General features: G+C 38.5%; 1 protein-coding gene across 1 annotated transcript in view; it reads right to left on the bottom strand.

Annotated features, from left to right (window-relative positions):
* Nucleotides 1–22,479, bottom strand: part of sema3ab (sema domain, immunoglobulin domain (Ig), short basic domain, secreted, (semaphorin) 3Ab) — a 55,089-nt gene that overhangs the window by 22,450 nt on the left and 10,160 nt on the right. The window contains exons 2-5 of the mRNA XM_067420139.1: nucleotides 14,491–14,651; nucleotides 10,231–10,293; nucleotides 2,635–2,754; nucleotides 2,313–2,406 (exon numbers count right to left, since the gene is read on the bottom strand). Coding sequence (XP_067276240.1) covers nucleotides 2,313–2,406; nucleotides 2,635–2,754; nucleotides 10,231–10,293; nucleotides 14,491–14,651 — 438 coding nt within the window. The remainder of the gene's footprint in view (nucleotides 1–2,312; nucleotides 2,407–2,634; nucleotides 2,755–10,230; nucleotides 10,294–14,490; nucleotides 14,652–22,479) is intronic.

Genomic DNA, 22,479 nt, shown 5'->3' with positions numbered 1-22,479 from the left:
CCGATTCGGTTACGATTCGATTCGATTACCGATTATCTCCCCATTAATTGCCTAATAGCAATTTATACATGTTGATTTAATTATCTGAATGAAAAAAACGAATTCCTTAACATTGCAATATATGTTTATTGCTCTTAAAATTCCAAAGTAAGACTATACAAGAGCAATGCATTCGATAAAACCTTGAAAACATAAAGTAGGCCACACACACACACACACACACACACACACACACACACACACACACACACACACACACACACACACACACACACACACACACACACACAAATAAATAAGTATTAACCTACAACAAAGAAACATATTATACGATTTTTCTATGTATGCAACTCAGCCTACAGGCTATGCCCATCGATTAAATATCAACAAGTTGGTTAATCAAATCCGGGGACACACTGCAAGCGTGAGCGTCTCGGCTGCGTGGCGTGTCCGTTTTTGTTTCGGCTCACATGTTAACAGGTTGGAGTTTGCACACTGCCTGTGACGCGCGGAAAACGCGTGCATGCTGGAAATAGAAGAGCGCCTATTTTTCACGCGTGTTGGGAGCGTCTCCGGGCAAATAGAATAGGAAAAGATGCTTATATATCATTTTGACACGAATACATATTATTAAATTACATTTTCATGTTTGAAAGTCTGTAGGTTTACATAAATGCAAATATATAGGCCTAATTGTAATAATAAAAAACGTCAATTATCGATTTTGAAATATTGCAACTGTCAATACAGAACGAAATATTCTGTAGCCTATTTTGCCGTCAATACCATAGATGTGTGGCTACTCCCGACGTTTTCTTTGCTGTATCAGTAGGCTATTTATGTTTAACATTAGGAATAGGGCTTCCCTCCGCATCAATAGCAGCAGCAGCGCCGCGTCAGACACGCTTCTAGTGTGCAAAGGCAGAGAAAACGCCACGCAGCCCCGTGGCTGATCCGCAACAGAAACGCCACGCGCATCCGCGGCATGACAGTGAAAAGAGTTACATGTAGAGTGCATTACGGGCGCCAATATTCCGTTTAAAACCGGAATAGTCCTGGGATGAAACTGCTCACTTAGAGGATGGATACCCTCGGTCACATCAGCGCGATTAGACATTGAACATTTTAAATTTAAAACAGCTTATTATGTAGGTAACGTCAATGTGTCCGATGCTTTCACTTGATGCAAACGTTTGTTTTTGTGATTAAAATACATCAAATATTACCAAAACATCTGTCTTCCTGTGTGCAGAAATTTGTTTATGTAGCCGTGACAACAAAACGCGTGCACGCATTCCTGTGATGCTCCGTGCGCACCGCGCGCCAACCCCATAGACTGTGGCCAACCCGCAAGCCTTGCACTTCTGAAAGTCTGAGGAGCCACTCGTGTTGCTACCATAGATATACATAATAAATAATATACTTAATTACATAATATACTTTATTATGTACATCTATGGTTGCTACTACTCTCCGGCGCCGCCATCTTTATTTTGAGTCTGACGAATCGACGCGCATATTTTGCGTCGACGTATTTTTTGCGTCGACGTCATCGATGACGTCGACGCGTTGTCCCAGCCCTACTAGGCGCATATGACTTTCTTCTTTCTGATGAACACAATCACAGTTATATTAATATCCTGGCTCTTCCAAGCTATATAATGGCAGTGAGCAGGGCCCACGAGTTTGAAGCTCAAAAATGCACATCTACTTATAATAAACGTACTCCTTCAGAAGCAAACTGATAGGTTTTCATGAATAAAATATCCATATTGAAAATCCCCCCGGAGCTGTGTGGAGCACATTTATGATGGATGGATGGATGGATGGATGCACTTTTTCAAGCTTCAAACTCGTGAGCCCCGTTCATTGACATTATAAAGCTTGGAAGCATCAGGATATTTATTAATATAACTCTGATTGTGTTCATGAGAAAGAAAAAAAGTAATATGCACCTATGGCTTGTGGGTGAGTAAATCATGGGATCATTTTAATTTTAAATGGAACTAATCCTTTAAACTTGACTAATGATATATTTACGCAGTAACCTATAATTGCTTGCTTCATTTTATGGATCTCTGACACAAACATCTCTCAGAGGGTCGATGGACCCAGTCACGTGACATTTACAACAAGAAAACTTATTAGGTTTAAATTTAGTTTAGTTTAAATAAAATACATCAAAAACCGTTTTAAGACCCTTCAACTTAAATGTTGGTCAAAAATGTGGAGGGACATTTAACTATTAAGCAGAAAATCGATTGGTCCTATTTAGCATCTCTCACTTCAGCATCGCATTGCCTCACACTCACCGATCAGCATGGAAGCAGTCAGCAGTTTGGGGTCATAGGGACTCTTTCCACGGCCATTCTCAAAGTTTGACGACCCTAGCCGAAAGATGTTGTCCTGGATAGAAACAAGCACACAATCAATCTCATGCAAATCGAGAATGAAAAAAATTCATCAAATGACCCTGACATTTAATTGTTAAACACTTCTTGAAAGGCTGCTCAGAAAATGTATGACTTAATGTATTGTTTTATCCGAGACTTCCAAATAATCAAAATCACATACTAATGTGAGAGAATAGAACAGCCAATAACTGTGAAAGATTAACTGATGTGAGGCGTTTACCTCCGGGCGTTTTCCCACTTCCACATAAGCACAGACGGGATGGAAGGCTCCTGTTCCACACACATACAAGTGCGTCTGGTTGAACGGCTGCAGAACCTTTATGAAGTTAGAGCACTCCTTCTGCAGAGAGAGAGAGAGAGAACGAGTCAACATTTACTGAGTTTATGATAAGAAAACATAGGATTTATATTGATGTAGCCAATATTTCACCAACAGAAACTTCCAAAACAACACTTTGAACTCGACAGAGAGAAAAGCAAACTAAATCAGTGGTGTATCGGCATGCATGTCTTAATTCAGTCATCACAGCATCCTCAGATAAATAAACACATCCCATCTGTGTCAACAAATGGCAACAGACACAGACAGCTTATCACATACACACACACACACACACACACACACACACACACACACACACACACACACACACATACACGCTTGTCATCTTAGTGGTGACTCTCCATAGACATAAAGGTTTTTATACTGTACAAACTGTATATTCTATACCCTTACATTATCCCTACCCCTAAATCTACCCATCACAGAAAACATTCTGCATTTTTACATTTTGAAACTCATTCTGTTTGATTTATAAGCATGTTTCCTAATGGGGACCTCAATTTGGTCCCCATGGTGACACGAGTCCCCATGAGTCAGTGTGCATTCAGGTTGTCCCCACCGGGATAGAAAAACATGTACACACAGACGCGCACACACAGGTTTGTTTCGCTATCTAAATTAGGACATTCCATTGGCGTAATGGACATATTCAATGTCCTCATATTTCATGTTTATGTCCTCATACCAGTGTAATACCCGTGTCATTATACAAATTTGTGCCCTCATAAATCACACACACACACACACACACACACACACACACACACACACACACACACACACACACACACACACACACACACACACACACACACACACACACACACACACACACACACGTAGTGTTTCCATGTTTTATGGGGACTTAATGGATTTTATACTGTACATACCGTATTTTCTATCCCCCTACACTCCCCCTAAACCTACCCATCACAGGAAACATTCTGCATTTTTACTTTCTCAAAAAAACTCCTTCTGTGTGATTTATAAGATAAGATTTTGAATATTGCCATTTTTGTGGGGAAATTTTGTATAACGTAGGGATTACCAGCCCACCCACACACACACAGTGTCCCAAGAAAGTATTTGTAAGAGCACACTTAATGTCGACAAAAACACCACAACACAACGAAAATGCTCCTGATCACGAGGGGGCTCTCAGTCTCGGAGTGCTGTAAAGTTAGATTTTCCTTGCCATTGTACTATAGATTCGACAGTCTTACAAATATATAAACACTACAATCAGTTTTAAGTGTATAGCTAACTTACATGAATCATAGCTGCATATTTATACCAACAAAAAAAAAACGCTTTTACCTGCTATCACGGGGCTTGTTAAAATTCTCAACTTTAAAGCAGAAAAAAACATGTTTACAGCCTGGTACAAATTGTGGTTTTGGCTTATAAGGCTAATTTTGATCTTCATGACAGCTGTGAAGGGGGTGAATTTTTTTATAACTCATTCGTTTCCGTTATATAAAGCCTTAAGGTTCTGCATAATTAAGGGCGTGGTTACAAGTGGATAGCCATTTATCCGCCGTCTATAGTTATTGCGTCACCTCAGCTCCGCGCACATCCCGCCTTTTTGGCCATTTTCTGTTATCCGGGAGTGACACGCGTTGACTCGCTCACAAGATGGCAACGCCCAGCTCGCCCATACTTTAAGCTTCAGAACGGCTTATCAGAATCCTATGGGTGACGTCACGGACACTACGTCCATATTTTTTTACAGTCTATGGTTGAAACATATAATTTGTATGAATTAAAATGACTTTTTTGTTTTTGTTTTGTTCAAATGTTTTTTGATTTTTTGTTTTTTACAATGCAATCAAGCTGTTGAATTTTAACAGTTTTTAAATGTAAAAAAGTAATTTTAATTTACACAAATTATATGTTTCAACTGTATGGCGGAATTGGTAGACGTTCCCTTGATTGTGAGTAAGCGTTCAAATATGCAGCTATAATGCATAGGTGCTTTTAATTGATATTTCATGTTGATATACAATGGTTACACACTTAAAACTGATCGTAGTGTTTAAATCTTTCTAAGAATGGAGAATCCATATAACAATGGCCAGTAAAACTAAGGCTGCGTCCCAATTCGCCTACTTATACTACGTTCTCAAAGTATGTACTCTTTTTGTGAAGAAAAACTTTTGAGTGTGTAGCAGAAAAGTATGCAAGCTTCGGTTCGGGACTACTTCGTCATCTTTAACGGACTCTGTCGCTTAGTTACGTGCATCGCAACTGTTTAATCTGCCCTGTCAATCATCTTCACAGTTTAAATCCTCCACATTCAGTTTAATCTCCTACCATAACTGAGAGAAATGTAGCGTTTGTTGATCTGCCATTCGTGGGTCTTTAATGCAGAGACTTTCCTCATGTGTTTGGAGTGTAAAGGGTTACATCAGCGATTAGCATATGGTTTTGTATTAGTAGAAACCCTGGAGTATATTCGAATGATTATACTCGAATATATACCCCCCTCATCTTCACAGTGCTGAAGTACCCCTTTAAATATAATGATGCATTTAAAAGTTAATGGCCAAATGTGTCATTACAAAAGTTCAAAATGCTGCTGCCTGTGAAATATAATATGGACAACACTGAATAAATGTATTTTTGTCAGGTTAAATACTGACAGTTGCATGGTCACTCAAACCCCTTTATCTAAACCTCTCTCCTCTTTACGGACTCACATCCGTCATGCTTGTATATTTTTAAAAACCTTTTTATCCGCGTTTGTAGTTCTAATCGAAATCACTTCCAACTCGCAATGAGTTGTGGGTAATATAGATTGTTAGATTGTGCATCGAGCCGCACTTTGAATTCTTACCGGGAAATAGTAAACCATCTGGGTATCTTTGGAATACACTTTTGAACATACTACGATTTGGGACGTACTAATTCTATTTTCGAATACTATTTAGTATGGGTAGTATGCGAATTGGGACGCGGGGTAACTTTACAGCCGAGAGCCTCCTCGTGGCCGGGACCATTTATGTTGTGTTGTGGCTTGATTTCTTTGGCCCTGTCCCAAATGGCACCCTGACGGTCTTCCTCTGAGTCCGCACTTTCTCGACGTAATGCCGCTTTGACTGCCGGGTAGAAGTCCTCTGCTTAGCTCGCAAACTTGTGGGCTCAGCTAAAGTGCCAATCGAGGGAGCATATCAGCCAAAAAGGGGGCGCTCACGAGCACCCTTCTTAAAGCTTAAATGACGAATGGGACACCTGCGGTCTTGTGGACCTAACGGACATGCGCACGCAATGGCCACTTTCGGTCTTTTCAGCCCACAAGACCGAAAGTGCACATGAAATGTGCCATTTGGGACAGGGCAGTGTTGTGAACTTGCAACCAATGTTTGCAACCATTGAAAAAAATGTAGAATAAAAAAAAATTATGGAAAAAAAGTAGAATAAAAAATACAAATAAACAATGTAATACTTTTATTAAAGAATAATACGTTATTTATAAATAAATTATGAATAAATTAAAATGTAAGAATATTTCATCAATTCATAATATTACTCTTTTTTGCTGCATTCTCTATTAAATAAACACAGCCATGGTGAAGTGTTCTTCAACGTTAAAAACTCTTACTGACCCCTATCTTGTTTAACAGTAATGAAAATGGATGTATTTGTTTAGCTACTTTCTGTATAGTTAGTGAAACAAGTGATGACCTAAACCTGTGATGACTTTGCTAGTACACCTGTGTGAACTTGTGGAGAACTGACTCAAATTATCACCTTCAATTTTATAGCACCCATAGGTTTATGCATGACTATGTGTGTTACACTGTAATCTGTGTACTGACTCAATCATTATTTGGTCTATAATATTTGCATAATTCCTCTGTTTATTGTGGCAAATGTATGAAGTGTATGTATGGATCAAAATCCTGCTCTCACACAGATGCAGCAGAATTCCACACACAGCAGCACAGCTGACTGACACACTCCCACAAAGAGCTTTATTAAAAGGAAAATATTACAACAGCTGGAGTTGTTTTTCAGCAGGGTGTTTAGTGCATTTGCAGGGAAATCCTGTTATGGGCGTCCAGAGTTCCCCAGCGGCCTGCACTCTCAGGGATAGCGTTTGTGTACGAATGAGCTTGTGTTTGTCAGCCTCACTGTAGCATCCGAGCTGGGATTTTGCCTATGGAAATGTGTGCGCGTGTGTTCAGAAGCTCCTCCGTTGTGTTAAAGCCACGTGTCAGAGCATGCCTCATCTGGAATGGACTGAAGTGACTCATCTGATGTGGAAAAGGTTTACAAAAAAGTATGACAACATACAGTGCCTTGCGAAAGTATTCAGCCCCCTTGAACTTTGCGACCTTTTGCCACATTTCAGGCTTCAAACATAATAATATGAAACTGTAATTTTTTTTGTGAAGAATCAACAACAAGTGGGACATAATCATGAAGTGGAACAAAATTTATTGGATAGTTCAAACTTTTGTAACAAATCAAAAACTGAAAAATTGGGCGTGCAAAATTATTCAGCCCCCTTAAGTTAATACTTTGTAGCGCCACCTTTTGCTGCGATTACAGCTGTAAGTCGCTTGGGGTATGTCTCTATCAGTTTTACACATCGAGAGACTGAAATTTTTGCCAATTCCTCCTGTATAATGTGACTCAAAGATCAGGCTTCTTCTTAAACGTCCTCAATATTGTAATAGCTGAAACTAAATCCGTAAATGAAATTAACAAAAAAGTATTTCTCCAATTTCAACTCGTCTGTAGGTAAATTTCTCATGTCCAAAAACATTATTTTTATCAAGTTCTCAGACAAGCTCAGTACCACCTAATTTTCCGTCAGTTTATTTTCATGAATTGGAATGTGTGCAAAGGATTGTGGGTGATTTAATGCGCGGAGCACATAGCACATGCATGAGCTGAAGAAGTGGAAGCGATCATCTGCGGTATAATAAAAGCTCCGTAAAATCAAGGCATCATCAAGCTACACCTTGCTTTTGAATAATATAAGCAACCTGTAGCAGTGAAAATGACATTGTGGCTTTAATTGGAAAACTTTATTAAACCGACGTCAACACAAAGCCCCTCGTTAGGACAAAAACATTTTGTGAATGTGTTTGTGAAGACTTGTGTATCATGGGCATTCATTGATCTCACTCTTTTTTTGTTTCTTACAAATTGCGGTTGAGCTCCTTCAACACAACCAGCAGTTTACCGCCTTCATCGTCCCTCAAAAGGGCCCTAAATTGACATTGTCCCACTTCACTTCAAACAAGCTTGAGTCAACCTTTCTTTGAGAAGAACAAGCCTCAGTCAATCGGTCTCTTTTAACCGGCACCCCTCTCTTCACATAAAAGCCATCTTTCAGTGAGCACCCTTCTATTCATCAAGACCCTGTTTACATCGAAATCTCACACAATGCATGTTATTGCAATTCAAATAAGCACCATTGAGAACCAACCAACCTTATGGTTTCTTTATGATGCTAACGGGGCAGAAGGCCGCTTTCTATGGCTCTATATGTTCAAGGCAGCGCCTCAGGCAGGATCTACATTGGAATTTATGAGAGCAAATGGCAGCTATGCCTGGAAAGTGTTTACACACCGTAGTTCCACAATTCAGTGATTTGTTTTTGTATTCATTATTTCATTGACATCTGCTGAGCTGACCTTGTGGAAGAAACTTTTAACTTTGTGAAAGCAAAAGACAGATGACAGACAAGCTCGGCTTTATCTTTTCCGAATGAGACGTTCCTGTCTAAAGCAAACCAATCATGTCTTGTTTTTGGATCCATCTCAAATATTATATTTTCTTTCAATGAAAAGCATATAATGGAAAATGGCATTTTGCTCTTTTGAAATATTATGTATGTAGACGTACTGTACACCGGGTTGGGTTGATGTGATTTTTTTACTGTTTTTTAAAGTTTCTTATGCTCGCCAAGGTTGCATTTATTTGACTAAAACATACTGTGAAATATTTTGACAATTTAAAATAAAATGTTTTCTATTTTAATAGATTTTAATTAGGGACAAGCACCAGAGGTCCATAGGCACCTATTGTAATTGTTACTTCTTCTTCTTCTTCTTCTTCTTCTTCTTCTTCTTCTTCTTCTTCTTCTTCTTCTTCTTCTTCTTCTTCTTCTTCTTCTTCTTCTTCTTCTTCTTCTTCTTCTTCTTCTTCTTCTTCTTCTTCTTCTGCTGCTCTATTTCAGTCTATGACAGGAAAGTTATGAAATTTGGCACAAAAAAGAAGATTTCCAAATTTGGAGTCTCTAACTCAATCCATCTAGCACCACCAACTGTCTAAAATTGCACCCACGTTTATGCTAATAACTTGCCATTTCACAAAAAAATGTACCAGATCATCTTCAGACTATGCAATCAAAAACCAATGAAATTCAAGTTAATTTGTCTAACTGTTCTTGAATAACACACAAATTTGATTAATTATTATTCCAAAATGGATGTGAGGCTATATCTCTGCAGCGCTTTAGTGTATTCTGACCAAACTTGGTTTGTGTTATGACAACCATGACCTGAGGAGTACCTGCACAGTGCCACGTAGTGGTCAAGAAATATAAAAAAAAATATTGCTTCTTCTGCAGCCTATGGTTTGATCAAAAATCACAAACATGACATAAGAAAAGAAGCAGTTATCATTTTCAAAATAGCATTTTCACGTCAAGTCAAACATCCTCTTGGGTGGTCCTTGACCGATGAAAACTGCGATGGAGTCCAGACCTTCTGCCATCAGTCTAAAGGTCTGGCTATGTGAGATGATGGGCGTGCTAGTCGAAAACCAAGGTGTGTTCAGTCGCATTGCTGCTGTGTTGTTATTTTAAAGCAACTAAAAACGTCCGCACCATTGACCAACAAAAACATGTCTAAAGTCAAAAGTGCAGTATTTTTGTGTTATTTAAAGGCCATGTTAGTAATATGCACCTATAGATGGGTGCACAACACATGTACACTCTGCTTATTACACACACGCAGCAGCACACAAACATTTTTAAATATTAAAAATATAAGGATTCCTCTCTGGGGTAGCGTTCAGTCTTTCCACTCACAAATTCCACCATGATGGTGATTTATTGCATGTTATGCCCAAAACACAACCATGACTCATTAAGACACTAGTACAACCCATTTGGACCATGTGTCGGTCTTTAAACTAGCAAAAGTGGATTCGGACACACCCTATGTGCACCTGCAGCATGTGCTTCACAACATGCGCTCAGATCATTAAAATACAGCCCTTAACGTCAGATAATAGTTTTGCTCTAAGCTAGAGTTTACTTGTTTTATAGTTTCATTTTGCTTATATATAATACATACCGTAAAATTTTTAACTACAAAGCAAAATGTATATGAGACGAACCAGAGAGAGAGAAGTGGAATAGTGCAGTCAAACATTAGTTCTGTCTGACAGATATCAGGGTTGTGGAGAGGACAGAAGAGAGAGGATGGGAGGGGACGTAAGAAAAGCACTTACCTGGACATCTTTCCCAGCCCACTTGCATTCATCTCGTCGAGAAGGTGAAGAAGGCCAGGTTATCTACCAGTCAGAGAGAGAAAGAGACAGCAATTTAAAGGGAAAGAATTCTGGGATATCTTTTGTTGAAAGTTTCTATTCTATCTCTTTTTATGCTCTGTGTGTTATGCTCTGTTTGTCTATTATCCCTCACAGTAGCAATCTACTCATTTAAAGTGCAAAAATGGATCAAAATGACATGATCAAATGTAAGCATAGCAACAAGTTTAGCAAGAAAATATCTACAATTTTTATCCCCCAGTGTGCCAAACATATTTCACATAAAGGTCACTGTTTACCAATGCCACCGGTGACCCATTTGAATCAAATTTAGCAATCCATTTCTCAACATGTATAGCGATTTAAAAAAAACAACAAATGTAACCCTTACAAAATGTTTTTATTTTATTTTTTTATTTTTTTGACAGATGTTTCTGAATGCTGTAGAAATGCAACGGTGGTGAACAATTATTATTGTAAATCACAAATGATAGGCTATTTAGCAGATCATAGATACATATTCCACATGATTTTCAACACAGCCTAAGGAAACTTCAGAACGTATAAGAGGACAGCACTGAGATTCAACCTTTTTTGAGAAAACTTTTATATGAAATCTACCCTAAAAATTCCTTTGCACCTACTTTAAAAGAGGGCCAGGAAGAGTCTAGAGTCATGAAACTTTAGAGAGTGTCAGATAAATGCAGTGAGATGAACAAAACTATTCAAAAGTTTGGGGTTGGTAAGTATTTTTTAAACTGTTTTAAAATAAGTATATTATGCTCACCAAGGCTGCATTTATTTGATCAAAAATACAGTAAAAATGGTAACATTGGGAAAAATTATTTGAAATTAAAATGTATTCCTGTGATGGCAAAGCTGAATTTTCATCATCATTACTCCAGTCTTCGGTGTGTTCAGAAATTATTCTAAAATGCAGATTTTCTGCTCAAGAAGCATTTATTATGATGAATCATTATCAATGATGAAAACAGTTGTGCTGCTCAATTAACTGAATTATTTTATGAATCTAATAAAAAGAACAGCACTTATTTTAAATAGATTTTTTTTTTTGCTGTCACATTTGATCAATTTAATGCATCCTATGATGTCCTTATTAATTATAAAATAATTAATTTCTTCTACAACAAAAAAAGAGAAAAACTTTCCAGATGTGTTAATCCTTGGAATTGTGTGAGAAGTCTTCAGTGGAAATAGAATAGTAATGGAACTGTAAAAAAGGGCAAAAACAAGGTTTCTATGGGACTGCTGTCACAGCGAGTTACATTCAGCCCGTGGCTGGAGAGAGTTGAGTGTGCTGTAATACAGCTCCTGTCTGATGCCTGCGAATGTGTGAAACTGCATCCTGATCAGATAAGCTCTCAGTGAAAGTGTGTGGAGACAAAGAGAGAAAGAGAGAAAGTACTGTACAATGCTGAATATTCTCAGCATTGTACAAGTTTGTATGGAGGAAGAACGTTTTCTTTGGTAGCAGTTGCCCTCATTAGACCCTAATGTCTCCGTTGCTGTGAGCCAGTCATGTGATGCATGTGAATGGGTAACAATTCTATGAGAGCAAAAAAAAAACATGCTTAGAAAACATGCACAAAGAGCCATGTGGCTCATGATGACACATATCTTAAAACACAAAACGATCTGTTTGTGTGATTAATCGAGCCGTATTTATATCATTTTTTACCTCAAATACAATGCCATATCCAACAGCCTGGAACGTGATTCACTTTCATTAATGAAGGTCAATATACACGCTCTAACGTCATTACACATGTACGTGTAAAGACATCACTTCTGGTATACACAACCTAGCGTAGTTTACACCAAGGACAGAAGTGAACCTCGTACACAACGCCAGAGCGTCAGGCTCAACGCTAGGCTAAATTTCTCACACAAACTGATCATGTTGTGTCTTAAGATTTCAATGTGTCGTCATGAGCCACAGGGCTCTTTGTGCATGTTGTCTAAACATGTTTTTTTTTTTTCTCTCATAGAATTGTTACCCATTCACATGCATTATATGATAATAATAAAAAAAAAAATAATGAAAAAAAAAAAAAAACAGTAAAATATGAACATACAATAATTGGGTTACCACATAACAAACACAACAATATAAAAAAATTAATTACATGAAAAGGAGCGGGATGAACCTAATGGTAATAATCTTCATTTGCGTTCTATTGAAGAAACAAAGACACCTATATGTTGGATACACTGGGGGTAAGCAAAAAATAATAATAATATTAATATTTGGGTGAACTATCCCTTTAAACCTTAGTTAAACCTAAAATTCTGCCCCTTAGATATCCTACAAAAGTTACATTTTCAGGATATCTGTATTTCCTCATATGGTAACATTTATATAACCGTTCTGTGAAGGTCATGTTCATAGAGTTGTATATAAGCTAAAGTGGGCTGCGGTTCTGCGCTGGCATCATTTGTCTGTACTTCGCCATGTTTATTTTGTTCATTATTTATCCAGGTGAATGGATAGCAGCTCTCAGCCAGACTCTATGTGATCAGTATGACAGCTTTACTCTGAAATATTCATACTCTTTTCGCTAGAAACAGATCCCCCTGTGTGCTGATGTGTTCGTGTTTGTGTTTATAAGGCAGAGAGAGAGAGAGAGAGAGAGAGAGAGAGAGAGAGAGAGAGAGAGAGAGAGAGAGAGAGAGAGAGAGAGAGAGAGAGAGAGAACAAGAGAACAAGAGAACAAGAGAAAAACTGAGAGAGACTAGCACAAATGTAAACTAATTTACATAGAACTTTTATGTGTATATGAAGTTTTTCAGCATTCATTTGATAGCAGTGGTGGTTCTAAGACACATCTCTGAGAGGGTTTAGACTGTTGACAGATTTAACATGCTAACTGTTACACTGTCAGCAACTTTCAGCAAAATTACGTAAAACTCTAAACTCAGCCTATTTAAATCACAATCTCGACCGCTATCAAAACACAGCTTTTGTAACAAATTCACCATCTCTAACAATAATCTTCATGACAATGACTGTTTTGGTTTTCAGTCTCTGTTTGATATAGTGCTGAATAGACATGACCTTAAACCAGACTAATTATGACGGGCTTCTCTATGACCAGACAACTTACCAGGTAGTTGAGTTTGCTTTCTGACACTGTCAGAAAAAAAGGTACAATTCTGTCACTGGGGCGATACCCTAAGGTACAAAACCGAAAAGGTAATAATATGTACCTTTAAGGCACTACAATGTAACTTTAAGGTACTAATAAGCACTGCATTAAATGGACTGCATTTATATAGTGCTTTTAACAGACCCTATGGCCATCCAAAGGGCTTTACATTTTACCTCACATTCACCCATTCATACACCGACGGCGATGTCAGCCATGTAAGGCATCATCCAGCTCGTCGGGAGCAGCTGGGGTTAGGTGTCTTGCTCATGGACACTTCGACACTTGGTCAGGTGGAACGGGGGATTGAACCACCAACCATTCGGTTTGTAGACAACCTACCTGAACCACTGAGCCACTGCCGCCCCAGTGTATGCATATCGCAATGGCACGGAATATCTGAATGATTTTTATAGGCTACTTCAACATTGTGAAAAGTGTATGTTTAAGGTAGACTCATATGAGCACACGACTGTTACTTATGTGACTTGCTTGAGTTATGAATAAAGAGTTATTAAAATGCATTAAAAATAATCGTTCAGGTGTCTTTGTTTACCTGTATGATGTTGACGTAAAGTTTTAGGTTGATCTTACTATATCAAGCAAAGAGTTTTTTGGTATTTAAATATGTGCAATAGGCCTAAATTTTTTGTTTGTTTACACTGATGTTAAAATTATATTGTCAGATTTGTGACATCATTTTTTGCTAAAACACAGTTGGTCACTTTCAGAAGTTGTAGCGACGCTTTCTTTTCCCAGAAAGAATATGAAACACAGGAATGGTATCATTCTCATTTTTAAATATTTTTAAAAATATATGATTTAAATCGATTTTACACCGTAATAGCATTATCATATCGCATATCGAATATCGCATTATTATGCTACAAGGTATTGCATATGGCATTTTTCTTCAATATCGCACAGCCCTACTAGCTAGCAAACTACACCTTGCAAATCTACATCAATTTAATTTGAATGATGTCTCATACACAGTGCTGAATATTTCAGTTCCCTCTAAACACCAAAATTGGTTCTAACTCCTTCTTCTTACCAGTTGCTGGTCCATGTTGATGTCCACCAAGTTGAAGGACAGCACATGGTCTTTTGCCCCCACAAAAAGCCGACCTCGCTCCTCATCCAATAAAAAGGTGTGATATGCAGAGCTGTTGGCCAATCCATTGAAAGTGAGCAGGTTGTTGGACTCCAACATTTCTGTGAGGAAAAAGTGAACATGGTATAGGAATTATTGCACATCTGAGAAATGGTCTCCAACAAACTTCAAAAGCAAACGCTGACAGAAAAATTAACACACATTTGCTGAGCTTTCAAATATGGTCAATAGTATGATGTTTTTTCCCAACCGATCTTCATTTGAGAGTTATAAGGCTGATGGGGAGACTAAATGATGGACCTTGGCACTGACAGCAAACAGCTCAGCAGGGACAGCAGCTCTGCTCTAGTGTGTGAGATGTGTGACTGTGGTTTTGGCTAAAATACAGCTGGGAAAGCTGGCGGTGCTCATGGATACACATAGATACTTGCTAGTAGATTTTGCTTTTGTTCTTTATGTAGTTTTTTTTCTGTCTACAGAGCAAATAACTGAATGAAGCCAAGCCATGAAAAACACAAGCAATCTGTATAAATTAGTTTCAAGTAGCTTCAAAATATTTATGGGACACATTTGCTATAGGGATTTCTTATTGTATTTATTTATAATAGGACTAGTTCATCCAAAAATGACAATTATGTCTTAAGTTACTCACCCTAGTGTTCTAAACATCACTCTGAAATAATCATTCTACAGGTCAAGCCACAAGAAAGCACAATAAAAAAACTATGATATTAGTGATGATATCTGAGTGCTACAGTAAATTTTCAGTGAATAACAACTAATAATTGTGGTATGTTCCTCAAAAAAATCTATATTGCCTATATCGAAATCTGGGACTATTGTCTTGGTTTACTGTAGTGAAGAGACCAACAAAGATGTATGACAGAAAGCACTTTTGTCATGCTATATGTTCACAGTATGGAAAAGACCATGCTGTCTAACATTGCCTTATATATTCCACAGGAGAAAGAAAGTCATACCATGAGGGTGAGTAAATGACGGCAGAATTTTGTATTGGTGGGTGAAGTATTACTTTAATGAACAGCAAGCTATAATTACAGCATTTGTCCTTAAGGGAAGTAAGATTTTCCCTGCCGTCACATTTAAATTGCTCTCCAGAGAGACATTAATAACAGCTGAGAAATAAGGCAGTATTTGGAGAGTTAATATATCCTGTGATTGTCTGTATGTGTGTGCATGTTAAAGGGTTAGTTCACCCAAAAAGGAAAATTCTGTCATTATTTACTCACCCTCATGCTGTTCCAAACTTCCATTCATCTTCGGAACACAAATGAGGAAACATGAGAGCTCACTGTCTTTCTATAGACAGCTAGCAACTAACACTTTCTACAATTCATAATGAAATCATAAAACTATTCCATATGAATTGAGTGATTTAGTAAAAAAAAAAATCTAAATCTACTCAAATGCTCTATATGATGAAATTTAGACTTTATTCACATATAAACATTAATTAGCGAATATAAATAGAAGCTCTTGCGGAAGCTTAAACGTGCTACGTAACACGAGAATGAACCTCATTGGTTCTTGCAGAAGCTCAAACGTGCTGCGTAACATGAGAATGAACCTCATTGGTTCTTGCAGAAGCTTAAACGTGCTGCGTAACATAAGAATGAACCTCATTGGTTCTTGCAGAAGCTCAAACGTGCTGCTAGACACGAGAATGAACCTCATTTGTTCTTGCAGAAGCTCAAACGTGCTGCTAGACACGAGAATGAACCTCATTGGTTCTTGCAGAAGCTCAAACGTGCTGCGTAACACGAGAATGAACCTCATTGGTTCATGCAGAAGCTCAAACGTGCTGCGTAACAAGAGAATGAACATAATTGGTTCTTGCAGAAGCTCAAACGTGCTGCGTAACACGAGAATTAACCTCATTGGTTTTTGCTGAAGCTCAAACGTGCTGCGTAACAAGAGAATAAACCTCATTGGTTCTTGCAGAAGCTCAAACGTGCTGCGTAACATGAGAATGAACCTCATTGGTTCTTGCAGAAGCTCAAACATGTTGCGTAACACAAGAATGAACCTCATTGGTTATTGCAGAAGCTCAAATGTGCTGCCTAACAAGAGAATGAACCTCATTGGTTCTTGCTGAAGCTCAAACGTGCTGCGTAACGAGAATAAACCTCATTGGTTCTTGCAGAAGCTCAAACGTGCTGCGTAACAAGAGAATAAACCTCATTGGTTCTTGCTGAAGCTCAAACGTGCTGCGTAACAAGAGAATAAACCTCATTGGTTCTTGCAGAAGCTCAAACGTGCTGCGTAACACGAGAATGAACCTCATTGGTTCTTGCAGAAGCTCAAACGTGCTGCGTAACAAGAGAATTAACCTCATTGGTTCTTGCAGAAGCTCAAACGTGCTGCTAGACACGAGAATGAACCTCATGGTTCTTGCAGAAGCTCAAACGTGCTGCGTAACACGAGAATGAACCTCATTGGTTCTTGCAGAAGCTCAAACATGCTGCGTAACACGAGAATGAACCTCATTGGTTCTTGCAGAAGCTCAAACGTGCTGCTATACACGAGAATGAACCTCATGGTTCTTGCAGAAGCTCAAACGTGCTGCTATACACGAGAATGAACCTCATTGGTTCCCAAAGAAGCTCAAACGTGCTGCGTAACAAGAGAATAAACCTCATTGGTTCTTGCAGAAGCTCAAACGTGCTGCTAGACACGAGAATGAACCTCATTGGTTCTTGCAAAAGCTCAAACGTGCTGCGTAACATTAGAATGAACCTCATTGGTTCCTGCAGAAGCTCAAACGTGCTGCCTAAAAAGAGAATGAACCTCATTGGTTCTTGCTGAAGCTCAAACGTGCTGCGTAACAAGAGAATAAACCTCATTGGTTCTTGCAGAAGCTCAAACGTGCTGCGTAACACGAGATTGAACCTCATTGGTTCTTGCAGAAGCTCAAACGTGCTGCTAGACACGAGAATGAACCTCATTGGTTCTTGCAGAAGCTCAAACGTGCTGCTAGACACGAGAATGAACCTCATTGGTTCTTGCAGAAGCTCAAACGTGCTGCTAGACACGAGAATGAACCTCATGGTTCTTGCAGAAGCTCAAACGTGCTGCTAGACACGAGAATGAACCTCATTGGTTCTCAAAGAAGCTCAAACGTGCTGCGTAACATGAGAATGAACCTCATTGGTTCTTGCAGAAGCTCAAACGTGCTGCGTAACAAGAGAATAAACCTCATTTGTTCTTGCAGAAGCTCAAACGTGCTGCTAGACACGAGAATGAACCTCATTGGTTCTTGCAGAAGCTCAAACATGCTGCGTAACACGAAAATGAACCTCATTGGTTCTTGCAGAAGCTCAAACGTGCTGCGTAACGAGAATAAACCTCATTGGTTCTTGCAGAAGCTCAAACGTGCTGCGTAACATGAGAATGAACCTCATTGGTTCTTGCAGAAGCTCAAACGTGCTGCGTAACGAGAATAAACCTCATTGGTTCTTGCAGAAGCTCAAACGTGCTGCGTAACAAGAGAATAAACCTCATTGGTTCTTGCTGAAGCTCAAACGTGCTGCGTAACAAGAGAATAAACCTCATTGGTTCTTGCAGAAGCTCAAACGTGCTGCTAGACACGAGAATGAACCTCATTGGTTCTCGCAGAAGCTCAAACGTGCTGCTAGACACGAGAATGAACCTCATTGGTTCTTGCAGAAGCTCAAACGTGCTGCTAGACACGAGAATGAACCTCATTGGTTCTCGCAGAAGCTCAAACGTGCTGCTAGACACGAGAATGAACCTCATTGGTTCTCAAAGAAGCTCAAACGTGCTCCGTAACATGAGAATGAACCTCATTGGTTCTTGCAGAAGCTCAAACGTGCTGCGTAACAAGAGAATAAACCTCATTGGTTCTTGCAGAAGCTCAAACGTGCTGCTAGACACGAGAATGAACCTCATTGGTTCTTGCAGAAGCTCAAACGTGCTGCTAGACACGAGAATGAACCTCATTGGTTCTTGCAGAAGCTCAAACGTGCTGCGTAACAAGAGAATAAACCTCATTGGTTCTTGCAGAAGCTCAAACGTGCTGCTAGACACGAGAATGAACCTCATTGGTTCTTGCAGAAGCTCAAACGTGCTGCTAGACACGAGAATGAACCTCATTGGTTCTTGCAGAAGCTCAAACATGCTGCGTAACACGAGAATGAACCTCATTGGTTCTTGCAGAAGCTCAAACGTGCTGCGTAACAAGAGAATAAACCTCATTGGTTCTTGCAGAAGCTCAAACGTGCTGCTAGACACGAGAATGAACCTCATTGGTTCTTGCAGAAGCTCAAACGTGCTGCGTATCATGAGAATGAACCTCATTGGTTCTCAAAGAAGCTCAAACGTGCTCCGTAACATGAGAATGAACCTCATTGGTTCTTGCAGAAGCTCAAACGTGCTGCTAGACACGAGAATTAACTTAATTGGTTCTCACATGTCAAGCGATCAGGCTTGAACTTCTGTTAACCACAACTGAGGTGTGAGTTGATAAATGTTTACGTGAATAAAAGCCTAAAATCAATCCGTTCATCATATAAAGCAATCAAGTCTCTACAGAAAATGTTGGACTAAACCTCTTAATTCATATGGATTAGTTTTGCAAACGTTTTAAAGCATCAAATTTGTGTAGCTGTCAGTGGAGGGACTGACATTTCTAAGATATCATCAAAAATATTTGTTCGGGTTTGGAACAACATGACTGAACTATCCCTTTAAGTCATGAAGGGCAATAGATAAAACAGGATAACAGGGTGGCAAACACCGGCCAGCAAAATCATTCGCTTGACATTTATGATCTAAAAAAAAAAGGTTTCAAAGCCTGCTGCTATCATCCAAAAGTAACCAAATATAAATATATTTAAATTCAAACAGTGAAACTAATCAATAATGTAATGGACAGACCTTTTAGGTTCCAAATTCTACAATTGTGTTAATTTTATAAGCACATTTTGCATCATGTAAACCTTTATAACCACACACATGTATAATGTACTGTATGTCAGAACAGAATTCAGTGACACAAGAGTTTTGGCCTGAAGGGAAAAAGAGGAGGAACAGGATAGAGGAAAGAGTGAAAGGGTGAGCTAAAACCCATTGAGTGACACAGAGGAGAAGAGAAGAACAGGGCGATGAGAGATTAAGACTAGATGACTTAAAAGAGGTCAGCGAGACAAGATGAGAAAGAGTGAATGACAGTGAATCTCTCACTGAGGTTTGGAGAGCTCATTTTGGAGTGTCTGTGGTGTTTCCATTTGGCACCATGACTAAAAAACACTCAAAATGCCTTTTACACACTCAGACACACTTGAAACACCAGGAATTCATCACACCACCACTTCAATGTGCATTCACACACATACACAGGCTTTTTATAAGACAAAACAATGCCTCTTAAAATCTGAAAAAGCTTGATTCCTTCCATTAACCAAAAATCGGACCCGTTTTTCACTGCCTCTGTGCTAAGGTTGCTTTGTCCAAAAATGGAAATTCCATCATCAATTATACTCACACTCATGTACCAAACTCCACAAGACTTTTGTACCTCTTTTTAGAAATTATTATTTGGCAACAGAAATCGCTCATATTTAACTTTTTTCCCCCTGTCATATCTTTGAACATAAGTGTGTGTGCTTGTTTTTGAGAAATATCAGGACACAAATGTGTATAATGACACGGGTATGACACAGGTATTACAGGAGAGGGGGAAATATGAGGACATTACCCATGTCCCCACTTTTCAAAGGCTTATAAATCATACAGGATGAGTTTTTCTGGGAAAGTAAAAATTCTGAATGTTTCCTGTGATGGGTAGGTTTAGGGGTAGGGGCAGTGTAAGGGGGATAGAAAACACAGTTTGTATAGTATAAAAACCATTACGCCTATGGAATGTCCCCACATTTCACACACACACACACACACACACACACACACACACACACACACACACACACACACACACACACGCACACGTTTGTTTTTGTGTACAAACATTAATCAGATAAATGTGACCTTATTTTAATTTCATTTGAAATACTGGACATCATAAATCATAGAATCATAATCATAAAATTAATTGCAATTATTTAGTTTACTCCATAAGCCCACAGAGTTCAGTGATGCATTTTGCAAACAAGTTGACAATGTATTGGACTTTTGTGGAGTGTATGACTATATATTTCTCTTACTGTGAGGAAATACAGTGCACAAAGTTCAGTGAGAGTTTCCTCTGAGCTGCCATAGAAACATCTGTTGAATTATGTCATTGTTGCCGTCATAATCTGTCTTTCCTCTTTTTCATTCTTCTTTTTAAATGTTTTATGATAACGTCTCCTGATGTTAACGAGTGTACATTTGGCAGTTTCAGATAAGTGTGTAACATCAACTGACACTGGCGGCCTCATCGGATTGTCAAGAGTCCGCTTGCGTAATACACTTACGCAGGGAAGAGGTCTAATTAAAACAGAAACACATACACATTCAGCAAGAACACACATACTCTCTACAAACTAAAAATGGCTCCGTCAACAATTACAAACACTCACTTTTCAAGAGGAAATTAACTGTGCACATGATTATTGTTAATGGGAACCTTTTGAAAGCATTACATTTGAACAAATAGTCTGTGTGTGTGTACAAATGTGTATGTGATCGTTTTGAAACTGTGGCTTTGTTTTAATTGCGTGCCATTATCGAAACAATAAATCAATCATCTTCACAAGCTTTTAATCAGTCAAACATGAGAAAACAAAGCATGATGTAATGTTTACATGTATTAGCACCTCTGTTATGATCCAGACAGTTGCCAGGGCATTAACAAACACATAAATCAGATTCCAAAGTTATCACATCATGTAATTAGTACATCATTCTGCTCATTGTGCGTGTCTTTGTGAGCGTGTGATCAGGTCGAGGTGTGAGAAGTGCATTTATTTGGGCTTGGTAATCAAACTCCTTCTGAGAACAAAAAAATGTCTTACCCCATTGGCAGATAATGTTGGTTGTTTTAGGCAAAAAAGAAAAGAAAAGAAAAATATATCTTTTGCAATTTTACTTATCATTGCATCTTGATTTAAGAATTTTGTTTTAATATATTTAGACTGGAAACAAGACAAAAAACTAAATAAGAAAAGTAATTTGTTGCAGTATGGACAATGACGTCACCGTATTCTCCAGAACTGCTGTTTACTAAATTAATAACTAATGATTTTTATTTAATTAACAGGAAAGTTACTCAAGCTGGACAATGACACTCGAGCTGATGAAGCAAACTTTGTGTAATGGAGGAGGCTGACACCCATTCATCCAGCCACCGGAGGGAACCCTCTCCTGAATACTAACTGGGACTCTTGCTCGTTGGTTACTTCCTGTTACACACAGTATAAATAGTCATGCCATTCCACTGCCACTTTGCGAAGTATTGCCAGTTATTCACTTCCTTACCAAGCGTTAACCCTTGCCAGTTGGTTTGCCTTTGTGTTACTACCTTTGTGCCTGTTTATTGACTACGTCTCTGCCTGTTGTTTTGAATTTGGTTGCTGACTTTTATTAAACTTCCAGCTATTGGATCCCATCTTGCCTCCATGTCGAGTCCTTCACACTTTGTTCCATTATTTTCCTGTTATCACTGCACTGTAAAAATTAAATAAATAAATGTATCCAATTGAAAGTTTTCTAGTGACTGAACCCGTATTGAAATTATGTGAATTAATATATTTTTCAGTTGGCCGAACTGAAAATCTGGGAATTTATGACATTTTATTCATTAAATTCAGCCAACTGAAAAATTTAGATGTGATCAGTCACTAGAAATTTTTAAATTGGAGACCTGATTTTTGTTTTTTTGGTTTTTTTTACAGTGTGTAAGGCTGCTTTAAAGCAATCTGTATTGTAAAAAGCTCTATAAAAATGAAGGTA

Source organism: Pseudorasbora parva, chromosome 16 (assembly GCF_024679245.1).
Source record: "Pseudorasbora parva isolate DD20220531a chromosome 16, ASM2467924v1, whole genome shotgun sequence".
NCBI lineage: Eukaryota > Metazoa > Chordata > Actinopteri > Cypriniformes > Gobionidae > Pseudorasbora > Pseudorasbora parva.
Note: the sequence above shows the minus strand (reverse complement) of the source record. Positions and strands in the feature narration are given on the sequence as shown.